Genomic DNA, 20,631 nt, shown 5'->3' on the forward strand with positions numbered 1-20,631 from the left:
TAGATGGCAGAGTGACAAATTATTTTCAATACCACAAGGATTAGCTGGAGACCTAAGCCTGTTTCCACTTCTCCCCCTCTGGTGGGTATCCTTGGCTATATCACATAGGTATATTGAGTCTTACTTTCTTCATTTTTATACAGGAAAGGGAAATGTGCTTTAGAGATAAGGATGTTATTATTATGAAAGGAATAAATATGGCTGTTTTTTTAAATCACAAGTATAAGACATAGTCATTTCTCTACAGTGCTAAAAGCTTCACAGCTCTCAATATTGGCTCAATATTTCTTCTATTTTTTCTGTTCTCTTTCTTACATGTTTCAGATTATGGAAAGAAACTTACCCTTCCAAGAAGAACTGGACAGAAATAGTATAAAGTAAACATTATAAGTATAAATAAAGAAAACTATTTAAACCTGTTGTGTGGGAAAGGGAATAGATGACAGGTTTTAAAATGAGAAGTCATTTTGTCTTACAGAGTTGGAGGAGAATGAAACATTCTTTATTTGAGAAACAACTTTTAACTGCCACGTGGTAAAATATCTGCGGTGATAAAAATACACAGAAGAACTTTTTATAATAAGAATTTTTTTTTAAATTGCAGTCAGGAAGAAACCAATTAGCATAGTAGTGAGGCTGAATGTGCAAGATTCAACAAGAGAATGCTAAATGGGAGCTCAAAGAGCTACTTTAATAGAGACAGGAGTGTTATAGAATCACAGAATGGTTTTGTTTGAAGGCAACCTAAGGGTCATGTCTTTCAAACCCCATACAGCCTGGACTTGGACACTTCCAGGGGTGCAGCATCCACAGCTTCTCTGGGTGACCCCCCTGTTTTCCACATACAAAGTTATACCACTTGTCTGATCCTCCTTCTATGTAACTTAAGCCTTAGAGTCATAGAGGAAATAACAGAGCTATTGAAATTTTGTTATAAGCTACAAGTGTGATACATCACTGTAAACACTGTACCACTGTTAACCATAGCCAGCCTCTGAAGTCAGGTGTTTGCACTTGTGCATACATAGCTGCCTGGCTCTAGATGTGTGTGGTTTTTTCAAAGCAGTGTGGGGCTGCACAGTCCCACACGGTACTGGGACTTCTTTGTACTCTACTCTGTGTAAGTTCACAGGAAGACATGGTCTTTGTCCCAGAGCATTTTAATGTCCACCTAGAAACAATGGCATGAAACAAAAGGAGGGAAGCAGAGAGGGAAAGGGACAATGAGGTCTCAAAGTTACGTGAGTCAACTCCACATACAATGGAATTGACCTGAATCCTCTGAAAGGCTCCTGGGGTAAATAATTTTGCTGTCCTGTTATGTGTCCGGGCAGCTGGTGCTTTTACACAGCTTTGATGGTCTGTCTATTCAGTTTCATTCTGATAAGAAGGATGTTGTTTCCATTGTAAGAAAAGAGGGCCTGGTTTTGAGGAGGGAAGCAGGACTTCCACATTTACATGCCACTGAAATGAGTTTGGGAAATAAAACCTAGGACATACAGTGTTTTTGCAGCAGGTCTGAGAACTATAACAGGAACTGATATTTGAGTTATCTGTCCTTCTGGACTTCAGTGCTTCTACAGTCCTAGCAGGTTCAGAGAGATACGTGGGCAGAGGCTATGGAGAGGATCTTCCTGTGATTTAATTTATATTCCTTGAGAAATTTATAAAATTTAATTGCAGGTGGCAGTCAGTATAATTTATGTGCACCATCTGTCTTATATACAAACATACTTGTGTGAAAAAATGCTAGTTCCCAAAATACCTGTGTGAATAAAAATGTTTTCACATGAGTCTCTCTGGAGAAATGGTTGTAAAGATGCACAAGCCTGCTGGATGCAAACATCTGTCCAGAGACAGAGAAAACATTCATGACTGTTGAACAAACTTGCAGAGTTCTGATGAGTAAAAAAATCGTAGCAGTCTCATGCTCGGAGCTTCTTCATTAAAATTGTTAGGCTTTAGGATACAGAAGAAGTACACACCTTGCACCATAATCAAGTTTTTCCATACCAAATTATAGCAAAGAGAAATAAAGCTAGTTGACGTTCCTCTTCATATTGAACCCCAAGATACCTGAAGGTGTGCCTTGCAAGTGTTTAGAAAGCACTTCATGAAAGAAGATGATGCAATAGGTAGGTCACTGGACTGGTACCCACAACAGCTGGCGAGAGAGCCCTGGCCTTGGCACAGAGTACCAGTGGGGTCCTGGGTGGGAAGCTTGGCCTCCTCTTCCCTCTACTTGCTGCCTTCAGTGCCTGTAGTGCCTCTCTGTCTGTGAGCGTGGCCATGGGAGCACACTAAGGACGGCAGGATACTTGTGAACTGGCGGAGGAAGCAACACATAGGGACAAAAATTTTGTGTAATACATGTTGTTGTTTGCTGGAGAAAAATATTCTTACCTGCCTAACACAGATTCAGCCAAGTTCCTACAGACATGGCATCTGAGCTTTTCAGAGAACAAAATCAAGAGGCAGCTCATCTGCTATTTCTCTGTGTGAGCACTGCCAGCTGAATTCTCAATGTTTCTGTCTCCTCTCTTACTAAGGGTGCTATTTATAGCCCCCTCTGGCTGCATTCCACCTGAAGGTCAGATTGTTTACAGGGAGTAAGGATATATTGTGTTTTTTAAATAGAGAACACATATTTTAATTCATTAAAAAGAACACCAACTCTTTTCCCTGAGCAAGATAATAGACATACCCTACTCCTTACTCACAACAAAGACCTGGCTGCAAATCCAAAGCATTCCAGAGGGCAGAGATGGTTGAAAAATTGGGAAACTTCAGTAAGGGCTTTCACATGCATGCAGGAAAGTGAGGAACATCCAACTAATAAACACAAATAAATAAAGATGAATGCAATGGCATTTCAGTCCATTGAATGCTTAACCCTGGTTTAATGTTTCTTTTTCTTGCAGTGACTCCTGGTCTGCTGCTGAACAGCATATGAAGTTTCATACTTTCCTGCACGCTTTCATACTCTGCAGGCATGGTATTATTTATTTTCCTGTCACAGAATTCTTTACTATTTCCTTCACTGGAAGCAGGATTGGGATTGGCTCAAAAGTTTTTGGGCTCTACTGACCCAGAGAAAAAAGGAAAATGGCAGATATTGCACATATAAACAAAATGTTATTTTAGATATATTGTATATTGTATATATTTTTTTCTCCAAATTTTGTATGTCATACTGAAGTACTTCATGTCCTGGTGAAACAAACAAGTTCCTAAACATGACATATTATGGTTCTCACCTTTCTTCACTGCTTTGTAGTTCTGCATCTTCTCCTTGTCAACAAGGGGGAAAATGTCGCAAAGAAGAACTGGTCCATAAGAACTGGTCTCTCCATTCAAATGCTTAAAAACATAAATAAAGAAATGAGCCATTCTGGTACTTTTATAGACCAGTCCTTTGCAGCATAAAGCACATGGAACAGGCAGAAACTTACACGTGGACCCAGGTAATTTACATCACTGAGCAAAGAGAGCTATTTTTGGCAAATAGGAAATCAGGTGTCCTGAGAAAGAAATCTTATCCAGCGTATGGTAAAAGAGGACAGTGTATGGCCAGTGAGCTGATTATAGGCTCAGGCTTAATTGGAGAAATAAGGTCTTCAGCCTCTCCTCTCCTGCTAATTCCAGCCACTGCCATGTCACATGCAGTTGCAGCAGTACCACCTGCCCCTGAAATGCAGCCTTTCAATAGACCTTTAAATCTGATCTCCTCCTTCCATTACTGAGACTACTGCAAAATTAAGAGCCTAAGGAACAGGATGAAAATGTTTAAAAACAAAATGGTTTAAATTTAAGTGATTGGAAAGGGCTGTGTCATACCTACCACCCTGTGAAGGCATCCAGGGAATTGGGGTTGGAGCAGGGTAGGTAGGTGTGGCTGATGTCTGCCCAGGCATATGGCAATGGTGGCAACTCCCTCCAGTACATGAAGGGAGCATGAAAGCCTTCCAATACCTGAAGGAAACCTACAGGAAAGATGGAGACAGGCTTTTTAAAGGACAAAGGTGAGCTACTTTAAAGTGAAACAAGGTAGGTTTAGATTTTTACTTTTACTGTGTCACTTTTTAGATTGTCACTTTTACTGTGACAGCAGTTAGGCATGGGGACAAGTTGCTCTGAGAAGCTGTGGATGCCCCATCCCTGGAAGTATTCAAGGCCAGGTTGGATGGGGCTCTGAGCGACATGGTCTAGTGTAAAGTGTCCCTGCCCATGGCAGGGGGGTTGAAGCTGGGTCATCTTTAAGGTTCCTTTCACCCCAGACCATTCTATGATTCTATGTAAAGAAAAGATGCAAACTCCACAGCTGAATTTTTTAAAGTACTGTGAACAGGGAGGCTCTCATGGCTCAAGTCAGATAATGAACTCTGTGGACCCAGGACTTAAGGTTGGATGGTGCTTCTTAAAAAATTGCCTGATATAATAGAAAACCATGAGTTTCAAAAAATTTGTCTTATTTCAGACTACAAGAAACTGGAAGGTGCAGGTGGACAACAAGTTCAAGAAGTGATTAAGCTGGGGTCTGCCCAACAACTCTGTTCACAGATGAGTCATTCGGCACAGCACAAGTATCTCTGCTGCTGGCACAGTTTGAAGTACAGAAGAACAATCTTGTTGTTATTATAGATTTGGTCAATAGAAAAAGCTGCCAGATGCCAAGGAAGTCCTGAGAAAAACACTGTCTAGTTTGATGGCTGTTAGGGAGCTAAAGGTCACTATGAGGAATATATTGGGCTAGAAGAACCAATACGACTCTTCTCCCTCCTTATGTTACATTCTTACTGCAGCACTGGATAACTCTATCTTATCATGTGTAAGGGTTGAGCTCAGCTACCACATACTTCCTATTTGAAACCATCAAGTTCCAGGTGTCCCAGTATTTGCACACTTGAATCAGCTGAGGCTGATCTCACCTTCTTCTACTTTTTATGTGTCCATCCTTGACATCAATAGAAAAAAGCCACCACGCTATGATTATCTACTTAGCTACTTATTCAAGACAAAGCAAAGCTACCTACAGACTTGAACACAGGGAGAGACCTGGACCCAGCTATAGTCCAGCTCACTGAATTGCTTTTGTGTGGCCAGGTTTGGTGGAGTGAGGGGACTAGAAGAGTGACTTCTGTGAGAAGCTGACAGAAGCTTCCCCAGGATCCAACAGAGCCAATGGGCACCCATTGCCAAGTGGACCCACCACTGGCCAAGACTAAGCACATCAGAGAATATAATGACACTTCATTAACATATTGAAAAATTGACTTATTTTAGAAGGAAAAAAATATTTTGCAGATATTATTGCACTAACAGAAGAACGGAGTGAAAATATATGAGAGGAACAACCCTGTAGATGCCAAGGTCAGTGCAGAAGGAGAGACAGGAGATGTTCCAGGCACCAGAGCTGAGGTTCCCCTGCAGCCCCTGGTCCAGACCATGGTACAGCAGTTCCCCTGCTGTACCCTTGCAGCCCATGGAGGTCCCCTGGGGATGCAGAGATTTACCTGCAGCCCCTGGAGGAGACCCACGCTGGAGCAGGTAGACACCTGACGCAAGGCTGTGACCCTGTGAGAGGCCCATGTTGGAGCAGGGTCCCAGAAAGAACCTGCCCACCCATGAGAGAGGAGCCCATGCTGGAGCAGGTTTCCTTGTGACCCTGCAGGGAACCCATGCTGGAGAAGTTTGTGCTTGAAGGACTGCACACTGTGAGAAGGGACCCACACTGACATAGCTCCTGAAGAACTGTAAAGCATGGGAAGGATTCAGGCTGAAGAAGTTCATGGAGAACTGTCTCCCATGGGAGGGACCCCACACTGGAGAAGGGAAAGGACTCCTCTCCCCAAGCAGAGGCAGGAACAATGTGTGATGAACTGAGCACATCCTCCATTCCCTATCTCCCCGTGCCACTGCAGTGAGGAGGCATCACCCAGGAAGGAGAGAGAGGTGGGGACAAAATGTTCTTTTAAGATTTGTTTTATATTTCATTGTCCTGTTCTCTTTTTTTATTGGTAGTAAATTCTAATAATTTCCCCATGTCAAATTTGGTTTGCCCATCATAGTATTCAGTGAGTGATCTCTCCATGTCCTTTACTCATGGGTCTTTTATTTTATTTTCTCTCCACTGTCCAGTTGTGGAAGTTATTGACAGAGAATCTTTGGTGGTTATCTGGTATCCCTGGTAATTATTGTAAAGGCTTGATAACATTTTAAAATAATTTATACCAACCTTATTAACTTAATTAATGCCCAGGGCATTTGCACATAGTTTTCATCAAACACTGCTTTATTGGTTGCTTCAAGCCCGTTGTGGTGGTAAAGTGTTGTGGATGGCAGTGCCAGAACTCCCATTGGACAGGGCAAGCCAGACATGGCTTGACATGGCCACTACCAAATTTCAGCGGTTTGAAGAGACTTTGTAAAGTAGAGAAGTGAGAGAATTAGGGAAGGGAAAGAGGTACTCTGCTGTTAACTGTGATTGGTTTTGTACTTTCTGTTGGACAGTGTCAATATCGCCAGCCTCATGCTCGCAGCCTCTTCTGGGAGCCAAGTCCCAAGAAATCATGACATCAGTTTTAATGTGCTAAAGGATTTAGTCTGGGCTTTTTAGCAAAATCTCTTGGACTGAGCACATGGCTGCTGATTTCTGCGTCTCTAAGTGCATACAGGCAAGGAAGTGCATTCCCCTGTAGAGAAGTTCATTGCAGGGTAAACAAAAATTTTCCCCAAAAATCTTCATATGTTTTTAAACATCAGATGAGATTCCTAACTAATTGTTTGCAGATAGGTCCTAGGCTGCTGGCAAAGCATTCAGTCATGACACAAAATTTGTGGTACATTTTTAACAGGTGTAAACATCCTCTGTTCTGTAGATAAGTTACTTGGCCCTATAAGATTACAAGTACTTCAATATATTAACAAAGGAAGAGGGAAAAGATGCAAAACTTCTTTATGATACAAAGTTTCGCCAGAGCTCATTTATATTCCTTTTTTTATTAAATGCCAGGCTGGGGAGTTAAGGTGAGACTGGGTACTGCTGGCTTCCCAGGTGGAAAGTGCAGCTCATACTTGCCAACAGAACAAGCTTGAGTTTTCTTTGTGTGTTGCTCTTTTCTTATGCTTATGAAGCCATAGTATGTTAAAAGCTGAGAACTAGCAATTTAAATTTCCTAAATGCCTTTAGAAAACCAAGAACTCAGCCACTGCCAAGACAAACATGACTTCCTGAAACTGGACAGCATTGCTTGGGTTTCCTTTGAAGAAAAAAAAAAAAGAAAAGGAGGAAAAAAAAGGAGAGCCAGCCAAATGCCTGAAATATGTAAGACAGAGCGATACAGAGTTAAGGGGAAGCTACATAGGAAGCAAAGCAAAGCCCAAAATAAAGGGCAGGAATGGAAAACTAAAAATAACAAACAGGAAAGTGTGACACAGCTGCAAGGGCTCTGGCGCATTCTCCCCTAGCATTGTACCTTTTTTTTTTCAGGAACATACTAATAGTGTGTTTGGATTTCAATGGCATTCCAAACCATTATTTGTTCTTCAAAAATAGATGTTTCTCCTGTGAGGAAGAAAGATGTTTTCAAGTAATGTTCATAGGATTTCTGTTGTTTCAGTTTATCATAAACCACTTTAGTTAGGGTCAGTGTTTGCAGAGCAGAAAAACTGCATCGATTATGTAACTTTTTGAAGAATTAGTCTGTCTCCTTAGAATAGCGAAGATAAGCTCATGCATAATCAATCAACTGCTGCCCTTAATTTCAATTGAGTTTTTTTCTTAATAGCTTTCAGAAGTAGGAAGGGAGCAAGCACATGAATCTGAGATGCAACCACTTTGGAAGCAGAGTGAATGGAAGAGGATCAGGGAGTATTAGGAACACCATGTACTAATAAAGTTAAAGGAAATCTCCATCTTTCTCTTCATCTAAACACAAGTTTGTTTATTTACACAGAGCATTTTGTGGGACCAGGAAGGCAGCTCAGGGGACGTGGGGCTGCCAGAACTGTGGCTGGATCTCCACTGGTGCCTGCAGAACAGCCATTCTCCCCAGGCATGGGTGCCACACACCCACCCAACCATGACTGAGGTACTCAGCACTTGTACAGGTGTGCATTGGCTGCTGCCAATGAGAGGGCAAGGAATACTTCAGCATTTGCATGTCTTGCTGTTTTAACACCTATTTGGTCATTAACTCACCCATCCTGAAATAATTAAGCCAAGTAGTTGAGTTGTGCGTGGTTTCTGGCCACCCAGAAGATAGATGGTGCCACTTTTGGAAGAGAAAAAAAGCCTGAACATATCGGTTTGTCAGACACAGTTTCCTTGGACAGTGACAAACCCTTGTGAATACCATATTTATACAGGCCAAAGTGAAAATCATGATGTTTGTGAAGTTATCTGTCCAATTTGTGAAAATACTATTTTTGGCAGACACGACAAGAACAGGAAATATTTACCAATTTTGCAGGTGTCAGGAAATATTTTCAAAGTGCTGCTGTGACCTGACAGTCCATTTAAATAGATAGCAAGCATGTACATATATTTTCATTTAAAATATGTACTTTGATGTGTTTGCTCCAATATCTTTGTCCTAGCAGGTTAGAGTGGCAAATTCCTATTGTTAATCACGCTGTAGTGATAAATCTCACAGTGATAAATCTCACAATACAAGTGTCAATGCTTTATATCATGAAATCATACATTAGGGTACATTAAAGATGTTTCTCATAGTTGATATTGCTAAGGCTGTTTTTCAGTAAAATTTATTTACACTGTAAATATATTTCTTACATATTATTTGAATTGTGGGTGAAATACATTTGAATATATTTTAGACTTTTCGATTCCGTGTATTTCAGACACTGCTCTAAAACATTTGATTATATATTGTTTGAACTGTAATGGTGTCTGCAACACCCTATAATAGAGACTGTAATACAAACTGCATTATAGCACAGTTCTTATCAGTGTCATCACACATTAGATAAAAAATGAGAGCCTTTGCATACATTATGTAGCTTACAGTTCAGCAGCTGAGAAAGTAACAGCTACCTTCCAAAAATGAGGCCTATTTGCCAAACATGTTCATACTGTAAGTAATGTATGACCCCACTAAAACCAAAATAAATACTAGATGACAGGACCACATTCTGTGATGAACAATTTCACTGCTTTTACTTCAGGAGTAGTAGTGGATTTGGCAGTGTCAGGTTAACAGTTGGACTCAAACAGTCTTAAAGGTCTTTTCCAACCTAAACAATTCTACTATTCTATGTCTCTATGATAATTTCCATTATTTCTCATCCTGGTATAGTCCCATTGTCACTAGTAACAACAGATAAATTTTTCAATGGATAAAGGATAAAATAAAAGGATGAAAGACTCTAATTTCATCTTGAAATCTATTCTGTGTGTAACGAACTATCACTGAAGCAGCTAAAGAGATACAAAAGCATTTTATAAATTTGATGAAAAAGAGTAAAAATCATCCAAAAAAATGTTTTCAAGGCATTCCTCTCCATCTCCTCCTTTCTCCTGACTTGCCAGTTGTGGATTCACAGGTTATTCCTCTATGAAAAATGAAAGAGCATCAAGGAGTTACAGGCTCTGCTCCAGAGCTACATAGTCCCTGGCATGGCAATGGCCAGGCCAACAAGAAAAGACAGCTTCCAAATCCTTCCTGACTGGAATTGGCCAAAGAGTGGCTGCTCCAAGTAGGCAGCTAGGATCCAGCCACCTTGTTTTGAAGGTGGTTGAAGTGGTGGATGTGGGACGCCAGTCATTTTCTGCAATCATGAATGGTCCCAGAAATTTGCTGAAATAGATGCAGATGTCATGGAACAGTTTCTGTGGATTTGAGACCAAAAGCATACCTAACCTGCATGTGGCATGACTGTACCATCACCAGCAGGCTTACTCTTGACAGATAGACACAATAGACAGTGATGCTTTCAGCTGTTATTTTTGTGAGTTTTTTATTGAACAATAACAATATTACACTCTTTAAAACCAACTGACTTATTAGATTTACATCCAAGAACTCATAATGTCATTTATGACACTCTTGCAAAATATTAATAATGTATGCAGTATTTAGTACATTCTTTAAATATTTCTCATCAGTCTGCTGGAAGACCAAGGGTTTGATCCTGCTCTCACTGAAATCAAGAAAAAAATTACTTTTGATATCAGTAGATTAGAATCAATTCACTTGCTAGTAAATAGCCCAAGAAAACATTATTCCCTCTCAGACCCTAACATTCAATACGGGTTAAAATGTGGTATTATGCTAGTTTGAGATTTATGTTTGTATGTCTCCAATTATCATGGCAAGAGAATCTGCACTTTCATCGTGACATTTGGATGTCTACTGCTGTCATCATTCCTCTTGTTCCAGATCAGCAGGATTCATGCCTGCTTTCCCAGGTGAAAGCATCCTGCTTTCACAGATGTTGACTTTGGATCTCTTTAAAGGCATCCAACTTTCTGTTGTTCATAGTTTTAAAAGCATGCTTTTAGATCCTGAACTAAACTCTGGCTGTTGTACTGTGTGTTCTTTCTTTCACTGCAGTCATTGTCACAGCTCAGGTTGATTTCAAAGGAAATGTTAAAATCAAGCCACACTTCCAGAGAGAGTGCCCTGTGTTACAAGGCTGTTCCTAAACTCATGGCATCCAGGATCACTCTGACACAGCAACATCAATTTTTATTATCTGTGGATCTGGTCGTTTTCAGGCATATTAGCAAGCCTTTCTTGGTGGTGATTTTTTAACTTACGCAAATATCATCCAGCTTAGGCTGAATGAGGGGCTGCCCATTCCTGCAGCGCTCTAACACGTGTAAGTTTTTCTCCTGGCTGAAATGGGATCCCTTGCTCATGCAATTGAGAAACAAAGGACTGGGTACCAAAATACTGTAGTCTGTGGCCGCACTATCACTTGCTGAGGGTTCAAGGCTTCCCTGGTTCAAATAAATGCCCCGTGAGTCACATCTGGGCCATAGCCAGCAGTGAAGATGGAAAGCATGAAGGTCCCTTTGCTGGTCTCTCACCATTCTTCCAGAAAAAAATGCAGATATTGCCTTAATGACACCAACTAGCTGGTTTATAGAAACATATATACTTAAATAATGATAAGCAGCTTCTTTTGTTTCAGATCCCCTTCTACAAATTGGTAGAATTTACCAATCTGCTGTTTTTCTGTACAAAATTTAACTTTAGAAATTCAACTAAATACAGAATATGTCTGCAGTGCCTTGCCTAAGTTATTCACAATGTATAAACTGAAGTGCTGGATGTTTTCTCTCTGAAGAAAGGCATATTTGTCTCTCAGGAATTGTCACCAAACTTCCAAAAACTAGAAAATTTTTAACAACTTTTGTTCGTTTATTTAATTTACCCTGTTGTGCTTTTGCTGTCATTATTGTTATTGCACAGGAGTGTTCCTTCCATCTGAGGTGTTGCCTATATGTGTTTCTTTCACAATGGTTCCACATCAATAGTATCACTCACCCAAACAGTCCCCTTCATTCAGTGAGAGCTTTTCCAGCATCAGGTTGGCAAGAGTCAGCCTCTGGCACTATTTGAATGATCATGTTGGGTTTTCAGTATTACTATACATTCAAAAAGCCATAATACATTTCTCTGTTCAAATACTTATCAAAACAAATATCAAAAGTCATATACACTGTACAGTCTATTTTTAAGTAAACATTTTTTTCATTAAAAACAGGTCACATTCGAGCTTCAGAGATTACATATTCATACATTATAGATCTACTTTGTTCTTAAAGTGTGTTGTTGCATATTCAATAATCTGTGAGAAATGCATTCACTTGAAAGTCTTACAAGTGTAAGTAAATATCAGCGAGGATTTAGCCATTTCATTACTGGAGAGCGAATAACTTTCTCTTTAACGAATTCCTCTTTTACAGAATTTCCATCCCCTGATGCCATGTCACTATCTGAAAAAAAACACAAAAATTAAGGTGGATTTCATGAACATAAGAGCTTTAAAATATTATCCTGCAGCATTGTCGTTGGTTTTATGAATACTTCAAAAAATCCTTAACTGGTATGTTTGCAGAAAACTCAGTAAATTACCTCCAATTACTTAGCTGCAAAATTTCTACCAAATTAAGGCACAATTTTTCTAATAGTTTAAGCATAAGGCTGATGAGTTGACTTCAGTTTCCAGTTCTGACTGTAACACTCACTCCAGTGTGACACAGAACCAAGCAACACATCCTCAATAACTACAGCAGTAAATTAAACTCCCCTGCAGCTATTCTCTGACTGAGGCCAGCTGGCATGGAATAGCCTGGTGTGTGCCACCAAACTCTCTTACTCTCCAAAAATAGGTAAAAGATGCTCAGTTTGTCAACTGGAAACAGTCCCTGAGGCTGTCCCTGAGGCTGAGGCTGATTCCTAAGCTGTCACTGGGGTTTTTTGGCACAGCTAGCTGGCTGGGGACACAGTGTGCTGTCCACTGCCCTCCTGTCTGACTGTGAAAGGAGTAAAATTGCAATGTACAGCACCTCTGACACCTTTAAGTTTGTTAGGCATATGTAGGCATATACATAGTGTTTTGTATAAAACATATGGGTCAGAAACTTGCCTGTTTAATGCACAGAAGCATTTACAGCTGTTTTAATTCACTGATGATCACTTAGATGCTATAGTTACTTCTGAAGATCCCTTTCACATGAAACCCTGTGTGACCACCCCATGCAGTACTACTCATAGTGTCCCTGATCTGCTAACAGTGACAGACCTCTGAGGACAGAAGTAATTGGGAAATTTTGCAAGGGTAAATAACACTGTTTGTTTCCATGCAGTGGATATCTCGTCCTGGCTGGGGTATGTCAAGCAGTTAAACATTGAGGCAGCAGAAAATCTGGGACCAAAGGCAAGTGGGGAAGAGAAAAGGGGAGGAAGAAATTATGCAAATGGGCTGTCTGGGAAGGTTTGGAATATAGGCTAGATACAGAAAAAAGCAATCACACTCATTATTTTGACACCCTCAGTAATAAATAGAAGAAGGAAAGACAAAAGAGCACAATCATGCTGAAAAATACAAAAATATCAGAGCTGATTGATCTTGTAAGAGGCTTTTTTGAGATTATTTTAAATGCGATGTAAGCTGCAGAACTTTGCTTCTATCTAACTTTCTCTGAGCAGAGAAAGAGAGAAAGATAAATCTTGTATTAAGACAGCAAATTCTACACAGTTTAATATAACAGAAGAAAACTAAAAATTGCACACAAGCTGCAGTTGGAGAAGAAATGAAATCCAAAAATCTTTAGTGAAACCCTACAAAAGATCCCAGTAGACCTAGAATCAAATCTCTGGAGAGGTTTTCTGACTTCTACACATTTGCATTTATTTTGGTTTCTCTTTATATTTAGAGTAAGCATTGTTCAGTCAAACATACCTTAGTATCATCAGGTGGGGAAAAAGGGGAAAAATTTTAATCCCACCTCTAAAAGCTTCAGTGATCTTTCCTTGGTGCATCAAAAACATTTTTTCTTTTTTTCTTTTTTTTTTTTTTTTTAATTTTAATTCTGGACAGATCTATTACAAGCTTCAGACACAAATGTAAAGGAAATAAATTATTCCAATGATACTGTGACAAATGACTACAATAAAACATTTAATAAAACCTTTCACTGACAACTGAAAACATATAAAGCTCTATCCTCATGGGGGAAATGAAATTCTATTTTTACTATGCATTAGCTAACAATAGTAAATGCAATGTAGTGAAATCCTGAACTGACATGCAAACCCTAGCACAGCCTCCTGCTGCACAGGTGAGGCACTGCTAGCACATGCAACAGTTGCAAAATATTTCAAAATGTTTCTAGCATGTGTCGCGGCTCACCTAATTCCTTGCCTCATGTTAAGGAATAGGAAAAATAAACCTACCTTGTGTTATTAATGGTTTTCACAGCTCCACCAAAGTACCCACCACTCATACACAGAGTGGTAGTAGATCATGTGCAAGGTGTTTTCTGCCAAAATCATCTGTCCCACAAAGTCTCACCTGTGTGTGAAGATATTTTTCGTCGATTTGGAGGCTTTGAAGCAGACAGTTGAAAAAACGGGAACTTCAGACACTTCCCTGTTACTCTGTCACAGATGCCAGAGGGACAGTTGCAGGTTTTCCTGCATTCCATTCCATAGCTACCATAGGGACACTCTGGAAATAAAATATAGCAAAGCAGTTTTCAGTGATCCAAGTCAGCTGCTATCTTAATAGCTGGTCTGCTTGAAAGTGGAAAACCTTTGAGTGGAGGTCAGCTAGACCTTAGCCACAGGATTTCAGCATGCTGACTGCTTTTTTACAATATCTTCTAGTACTAACAAATCTTGACACACTTTACATACATCATTACATTTCCTGTAACTTATTTATACAATGTGCTACTGGTAATCCTTCTCTGAAACACTCTTAGATTTAAGTGCATTCTTACATTACATTGCCTTAGTTAAAGGCAGCATGAATATGTAGGTATGTAATTATAGAAGATTTAGTTAAAGGGCTAGCACTGAATTTAGAAGGGAAGATGACTCCAGAAGTTCCCTGAACTCACTGTGTGGTTCACTGTGATATTATCTGACTTTGATGACCATTGATATTTAGAGCTGCAGTCCGATGCTGGTGCGGGGCTGCTGTGGCCTGGGCCAGCAGCCTGGGAGGAGGATGCAGCCTGACCATGAGGAGCTATCCAGCAAACTCACCATCCACCTGGAGATGCTGCTGGGTCCTCGGGAATAGCCTCCCACCCAACACCTTCTCAGACAGCCAGGTTCTGCCTTCCCATGGCAGACAGCTCACCTGCATCTCCAGCCTGAAGAGTGAGGATGGCCTAAAGGGATCTCTGGCACTAAGGCAGCTCCCTGGTTATGCTGCATCTGGTCACATAATGCCCCTATTCAAACCTCACATCCCTGAGCAAGCTTGGGGAGGAGCACTACAAAGCAGTTGCTAGGATGGGAACAAATGTTTTCCAAAGAAAATTACGTCAGGAACAGAAGATTTTCCCTATCCCATAGCTGACACATATCACATGCTGTGCCATATAACTTCCCAGAGGGTTTAAAGTAGGGGCTATGGCCCTTGTCTTCATCTGCATTGCTGTTGAATAGGATACCTTCCTAAAACCATTGCTGAAGAGGCTGAGACTGGGAAAATCCATGTCTAACATGTCCTTTCCAAACCCACAAACAGGTGATCATTCCCAGGAGAGGTTTGAGATATCCCAGGAGAAAGGCTTTTATGTTCAGACTGTCCTTGCCAACCCAGGGTACATGGTCACCTTAAATGGCAAGGTCTGGAGAGCTTCTGATTCACCTCCTAAGGGCAGATGAAGGATTCAGGGCTGGACCAAGGAACCATGTAGCCCAAGCCTCCACAAAACTCTTAAGGAGGGTGGCCATAGTAAGCACAAATAATACCTCTCCCCTCATTTTGTCTCTCCTTTTCAGCTATGAGACCTTCTATCCAGACATAGTTTTTTTGTATATAACACCCCACAATAAAATCACCTTTTCAGTTTGTTCAGTCTCCTCTTGAGTGAAATACAAACTTTTAGCTTTGCCATACAGCCTAGGTAATATGAAAATCAAGCTATTGCACTACCATTATACAGTTATAGTGTAGCCAACATTTTACAATTCTCTGTGTATCAAATGGATTTATGGATTTATAAGAATAAATCCATAAATCCATTTGATACACAGAGAATTGTAAAATGTTGGCTACACTATAACTTAATTATTCTTCCTGAGGGCTAGGAAGAATAATTTTCTCTCAGCGCACTCCCTTTCCCAAGAATGAATCTTCGATCTGCTGCTTGTCCACATAAAACAAATGCAAAATCCCACCCAAGCAGAGCTGTTCTTGTGTGCATATTCTCCCTGGGAGACAAGCAAAGAGCACACACTAAATGGAGCATCAATCTGCCTTCTACAGGTGCTCAGCCTGGAGAAGTGTGATGCAGAGATGCGCACAACAGCATAGAAACAAGTCTGAGCCCAAAGCACTTGGCTCTGTATGGAATAACCTTGACATTGGTGCTGCTTTTTACATTTCTTGACACTGACAACTGAGTAAATTTGTATTTTAGAAGTTTTTTGTTTAATAGGATTCTGCTCCTAAATAAATTGCAGATAGCTCCCCGTGGTTTAATAGAAGCAAGGGCACCAAAAAGTATTTTGCTTTGGGCTGTAATGACATTGCTATTCATAATAGCACAATGCACTGTCCTAATAATAATAAAAGTATCCCAAAAAATTGTTCTGGAATATATACGGCCCATTTTTGAAACAAGAAGTTGAAAAACAGAGAGTTCAGATAATTTTTGCAGAACTTCAAAGTAAATTGGCAACAGGAAGCCAGGGAGAATTTAGCCATCCTGCATCTGTCAGTTATTACAAACATGGAAGTTATTAAAATGAGTGAGTGACCTGGTATCCTAGCTGCACATGGATATATAAAATAACAATATCTGACTCCAAGGAGAGACTGTACTATCTCAGAGCTGAGATGAAGAAAGAAAAAGAATTCAAAATTATACCTATAATATTTAGTGGAAATAAATATATGGGGAATAGAAACTGTAAGCACCAATTTAAATTTAAAGCCAAGATATGACTTTACTGAAATTAATGAGAGTTTTTCCACAGAACGATTGGGAAAAAAACCCAAACATTGGATTTTGCATTTTCTACAGAGCACCCAAGATTCAGCTATGGGGATTCAGATCTCAACTCCCATAATATTTCTTTTTTCCCATTCAAAGGGTGCTATTGCTAAGAAATTCCTATGAGGAAAGTGAAAAGTACACACTAATTCAAAACAATTGTTAATGGAATTATAGGCAGTATCTTGCACTGTGATTTTTAATAAACTGAAGATCAGTCAATTATCTCAGTAAAATATTTTCCTGGTGAGTGCACCAAAGATATAATCTTTATGTGTAAGTTCTACTCATTTGCAATAAAGTTTTGGGTTTCACATTCAACCATGCACATGAGTTTATTTTAAATAAGGTAAATAAGTGTGTGCTGTATGTGAATCAACCGAAGTGATTTTTGCGGCATCAGGTCCTAAGTCATTACTTTAACTAAGTCTGTTAATACTGTTAATATTTAACTGCCAACTTATTCCCACTTTTAAGGAAGTTATTCTAAGGCTTGTCTGTATCTACTTACTGAAGTGGTACACAAACACAGCAAGACCCACTGCACTAATGCTTTGCAAACTCTCTTTTAAAAATAGTTTATTTTTTAAAAAATTCACCCTGCATCTTACAAATAGAATACATTGCCACCCTGTAAAGATTGCCCTGTTTAAATGGAGTGAGAATAGCTCCTAAAAGAAAAGTGTGATTATAACTTCTGACTAAAGAAATCAGCATGCAACATACCTGGAATAAACTGAACGCAGTGCCTGTCTGCTCATCTCACAGTCAGCTTCTGCTCTGTTATTGCCATCCTTCAGGCAGGAGGGTTTCTGTTTGCCTCCCCTGACCACATCCCTAGGATGACTGAGCACCTCAAAGGCAGACTAAATTAAACAGGACAAAGTCTCCAGGCACTCAGGCTGTGCTGCTTTCTCCATCCCCCAGACCCCAGCGTGAGCACCTGGTCACTGGGCAGGCAGTGCCAGAGGGAGCATCGCCCCCAGGAGTGTGCAGCTGCCACGGGGACCCTGTGACAAGGTTGGACTTGCAGGATTAAAGTTTTTATAATTTATAGAGAGCCACCCACCAAATCAACAGAAAGAACAGGACTAGTGCCTGGGTGTCTCAAGCTCCAGTCAAAAATCTCATCTCCAAGTACACCCTGTCGGTGTTTCCTTACACATGTCCCCAGGTAATATGTAAACAATATCATCACATTAATAAACCTGCCCCAGTACATGTAATGCCTTCTAATGACAGCAAGTATTTTTTCCCTTTTTCCTTGGCTAAGGGATGAGCTGTAAAAATCTCATTTTACTCCTTTCAAGCAAGAAGCGAACTCTGCATGTATGTTGCTGTCAGATTGCCACAGTGGGTACATACAAAGTGAATATCATTACCTTTGCAGATACCAAATTCATCACCAAAGTCATCCTCCTCAGTGTAAAACTGGCACTTCAGCCCAGGGCCACACTTGACACCATCCATACCTGAGACAGTACGATAGCAAGTCTCCCCCAGTGCAGCTGCACACACTCTGCAGCAGCCACAGTCATCCAGCACCGTTCGCTTGCAGCGCGCGGTGCTTTTGCATGCGTTACTGTCACAGGGATCAGGGCAATCTACTGCGTATTTCGCACTCCAGGCAGCTCCAGCAGGCACGGGCAGCAGGAGGAGGGTGAGGAACAGGAAGCCCTTCATGTCTTGCAGGGGTAAATGCTCCATCCCAGAGAGCAGCTCTCAGTGCTCAGCCTGCTGGTGCCTCTTGCCGAGGGAAGCAGCGGTACAGAATCCAAAGTGGTAGCTGCACACATCAGCCTACAAGTTTATGAGCTTTATAAAGTGCGTTGCCCACATGTTGCACCGTCGTCAGCTTCCTCAATCCGGCAGCGCTGCTCCTGCCAGCCTCCCTTGTTTCAGTTTATGAAATCCAGGATGAAGGTTGGATTAGCACTCTGCTGCCATCCAGGAATTGAAAAGCCTGAGCTGATGTAATCTGTTATGTTTAGTTGGTTGTTTTGCATGAGGACTAAAAACTCTCTCACATCCGTTTCAAATGCTCAAGGACGTCTGCCAAGAGTAAAAAAAAAAAAAAAAGTAAAAAAACAATCAACGCCGAGGAGGTTGCATACCTTCCTGCAGGACAGGGATTGCTCTGACGCTGGGCACACTGCTGACAGGAGAGCTCTGCCTGGCTATCACGGCATGCATGGCCAGAAGAAAATCACACTGAATCATCTCACTGCTGAAAGAATAATCTATAATTGAATAAATCTTTGGCATACTCTTTTCGGGGATGTGGATGGTTATTTTGGGGAATTAAATGAGATCATGTCATTCAATAGCCAAGCTCAGATTTTTCAGTAGTTTTTCCTGATTGCATTGAAACAGTACTTTCTAATCAGTATTTAAGTGGAGGTGAATTAAACATTTCACTCAAAGATTACTGCTAGAACTAAAAACTGGTCAGAAAAAAAACATCATTTTGTGGGATCTTCCACAGGAAGTTCAGGAGAATGAGCAATGAGCTACCCCAGCTTCACAAGCAACGGGGAAGTCCCCATCCATCATCAGCACTGTCTGCACAGCATTAACATGGATCCAGGGGGCTGATTCTTCTCCCTCTACACCACTTCTATTCTGACAAACTCTGTGGGATGCTCTGATGCTGCTCTTCAATGAAGCTAATGTAAACAAACAGAAAACAAATCTCAGCTTCCCCTGTCTCCTCTCTTAGACTTACTTTATCCTGCCAGAGCCTTGACAAGAAACAGCAAACAAGTGGAGTCCAGTGAAACTGATGAGCCACTGGAGAGATGAAAATTTCTGCATTAAAAAAAATCTACAGGAAAGGAAAAGAGGAATAAAGCTAGCCATAAATAAACCTCTGAATACCAAAAGTTGTTGCCAGTGAAGTTAGTGGGAACAAAGCAAACTGAACTGAGTATGACCACCTTGTCACTTGGGAGTCTTGTGTCTCAAGTGGGCTAAGGACACTGCTAGTAGGCTGCCAAATAAAATGAAGGACTAGACTAGAAACACAGAAGACCAAGAAAGCCTTTTCTTCATTAACGCAAATGTGAATTGGTAAACCCAAAACCAAAATGCTTAACTCTTCTGTCTCTCCCTCATAAGAACACTTTTTAAGGTGTTTCTGACTGGCCTAGTATGTTTGGCACTCGTCAAAAGTCAATGTAAAAAAAAAGAAATAAAAAATTAAAGAGTTAGGTTGAGGTCTCATGTAAACCAAGGCAGTACTATTGGTAAGCATGAGCTGACACCAATTAGTTCAATTAGCAGTAGATAGCTTTATGTTCAAAATGCAAAGCAACTATCCTCTAAGAGGTGAAAAGAGCACTCCAAAGATGGAAATGAAAATTGCAGCCAAAACCAGAGGAGGAACGCAAGTTTAAGGTTACAATGAGGAGATCAATCAGAAATTTATGTCCTACCGCTGACCCCATCACAACTGGACTATTGCAAAATTCTGTTTAAAAAAACCAACCCAATATTTCTTCCATGGTTCTCAGGTCAGCAGAGTAGTGCGAACCACTGTCCACGTCTGCTGGCATAGAATCTACTAAAACTGACATTGTTTTATATTTATAGGTCAGGCTATAACCTGTGGGGCTGAGGAGCCAGTGTAAATCCCATAGGGCAGTCCCTCATGTGGGAGAGAGATGCTAAATGTTCAACCCGAGAATCAGGGAACACAGCTAAGGCCAACAACCCTCTCAATACCCGGGGCAGATCTGCTCCTAATGGTGAAATAGTCCAAAAAAGAGCTTTGCACACTTGGTGCATCACAGGTCTGCAGCAGTAAGGAGCAGTTAAGAGAATTAAGTGAATTAAGTTAATTCACACCTGCACTTCAAACTCATACCTGCTTGCTCACTCAGAGGAGATAAGAGATGATGTGTAGTGTGCAGACCCATCCACAC

The 20,631-nt window shown here is 40.6% G+C and overlaps 2 protein-coding genes across 2 annotated transcripts in view; both read right to left on the reverse strand.

Moving 5' to 3' along the window:
• Positions 1–9,949: 9,949 nt before the first annotated feature.
• On the reverse strand, positions 9,950–18,661 carry ESM1 (endothelial cell specific molecule 1). The gene is made up of 3 exons (XM_063180092.1): positions 18,091–18,661; positions 14,047–14,202; positions 9,950–11,965 (listed from the first exon to the last, which is right to left on the reverse strand). The coding sequence occupies exons 1-3, from the start codon at positions 18,413–18,415 to the stop codon at positions 11,865–11,867; spliced, it is 582 nt and encodes a 193-aa protein (XP_063036162.1). The 5' UTR covers positions 18,416–18,661; the 3' UTR covers positions 9,950–11,864.
• CDC20B (cell division cycle 20B) overlaps positions 18,632–20,631 on the reverse strand; it is a 42,996-nt gene continuing 40,996 nt past the window's right edge. The window contains 1 exon segment of the mRNA XM_063181365.1: positions 18,632–18,760. The gene's annotated coding sequence lies outside the window, so the exon portion shown is untranslated.

This window comes from Melospiza melodia, chromosome Z (genome assembly GCF_035770615.1).
Source record: "Melospiza melodia melodia isolate bMelMel2 chromosome Z, bMelMel2.pri, whole genome shotgun sequence".
Lineage (NCBI taxonomy): Eukaryota > Metazoa > Chordata > Aves > Passeriformes > Passerellidae > Melospiza > Melospiza melodia.

Coding starts and splice junctions, on each gene's coding strand:
- ESM1 (XM_063180092.1), bottom strand. CDS start 18,415: ATGGAGCATTTACCCCTGCAAGACATGAAGGGCTTCCTGTTCCTCACC. Junction 14,203..18,090: donor TGAATTTGGTATCTGCAAAG/GTAATGATATTC, acceptor TTTTATTTCCAG/AGTGTCCCTATGGTAGCTAT. Junction 11,966..14,046: donor AAAAATATCTTCACACACAG/GTGAGACTTTGT, acceptor GTTTTTTTTCAG/ATAGTGACATGGCATCAGGG.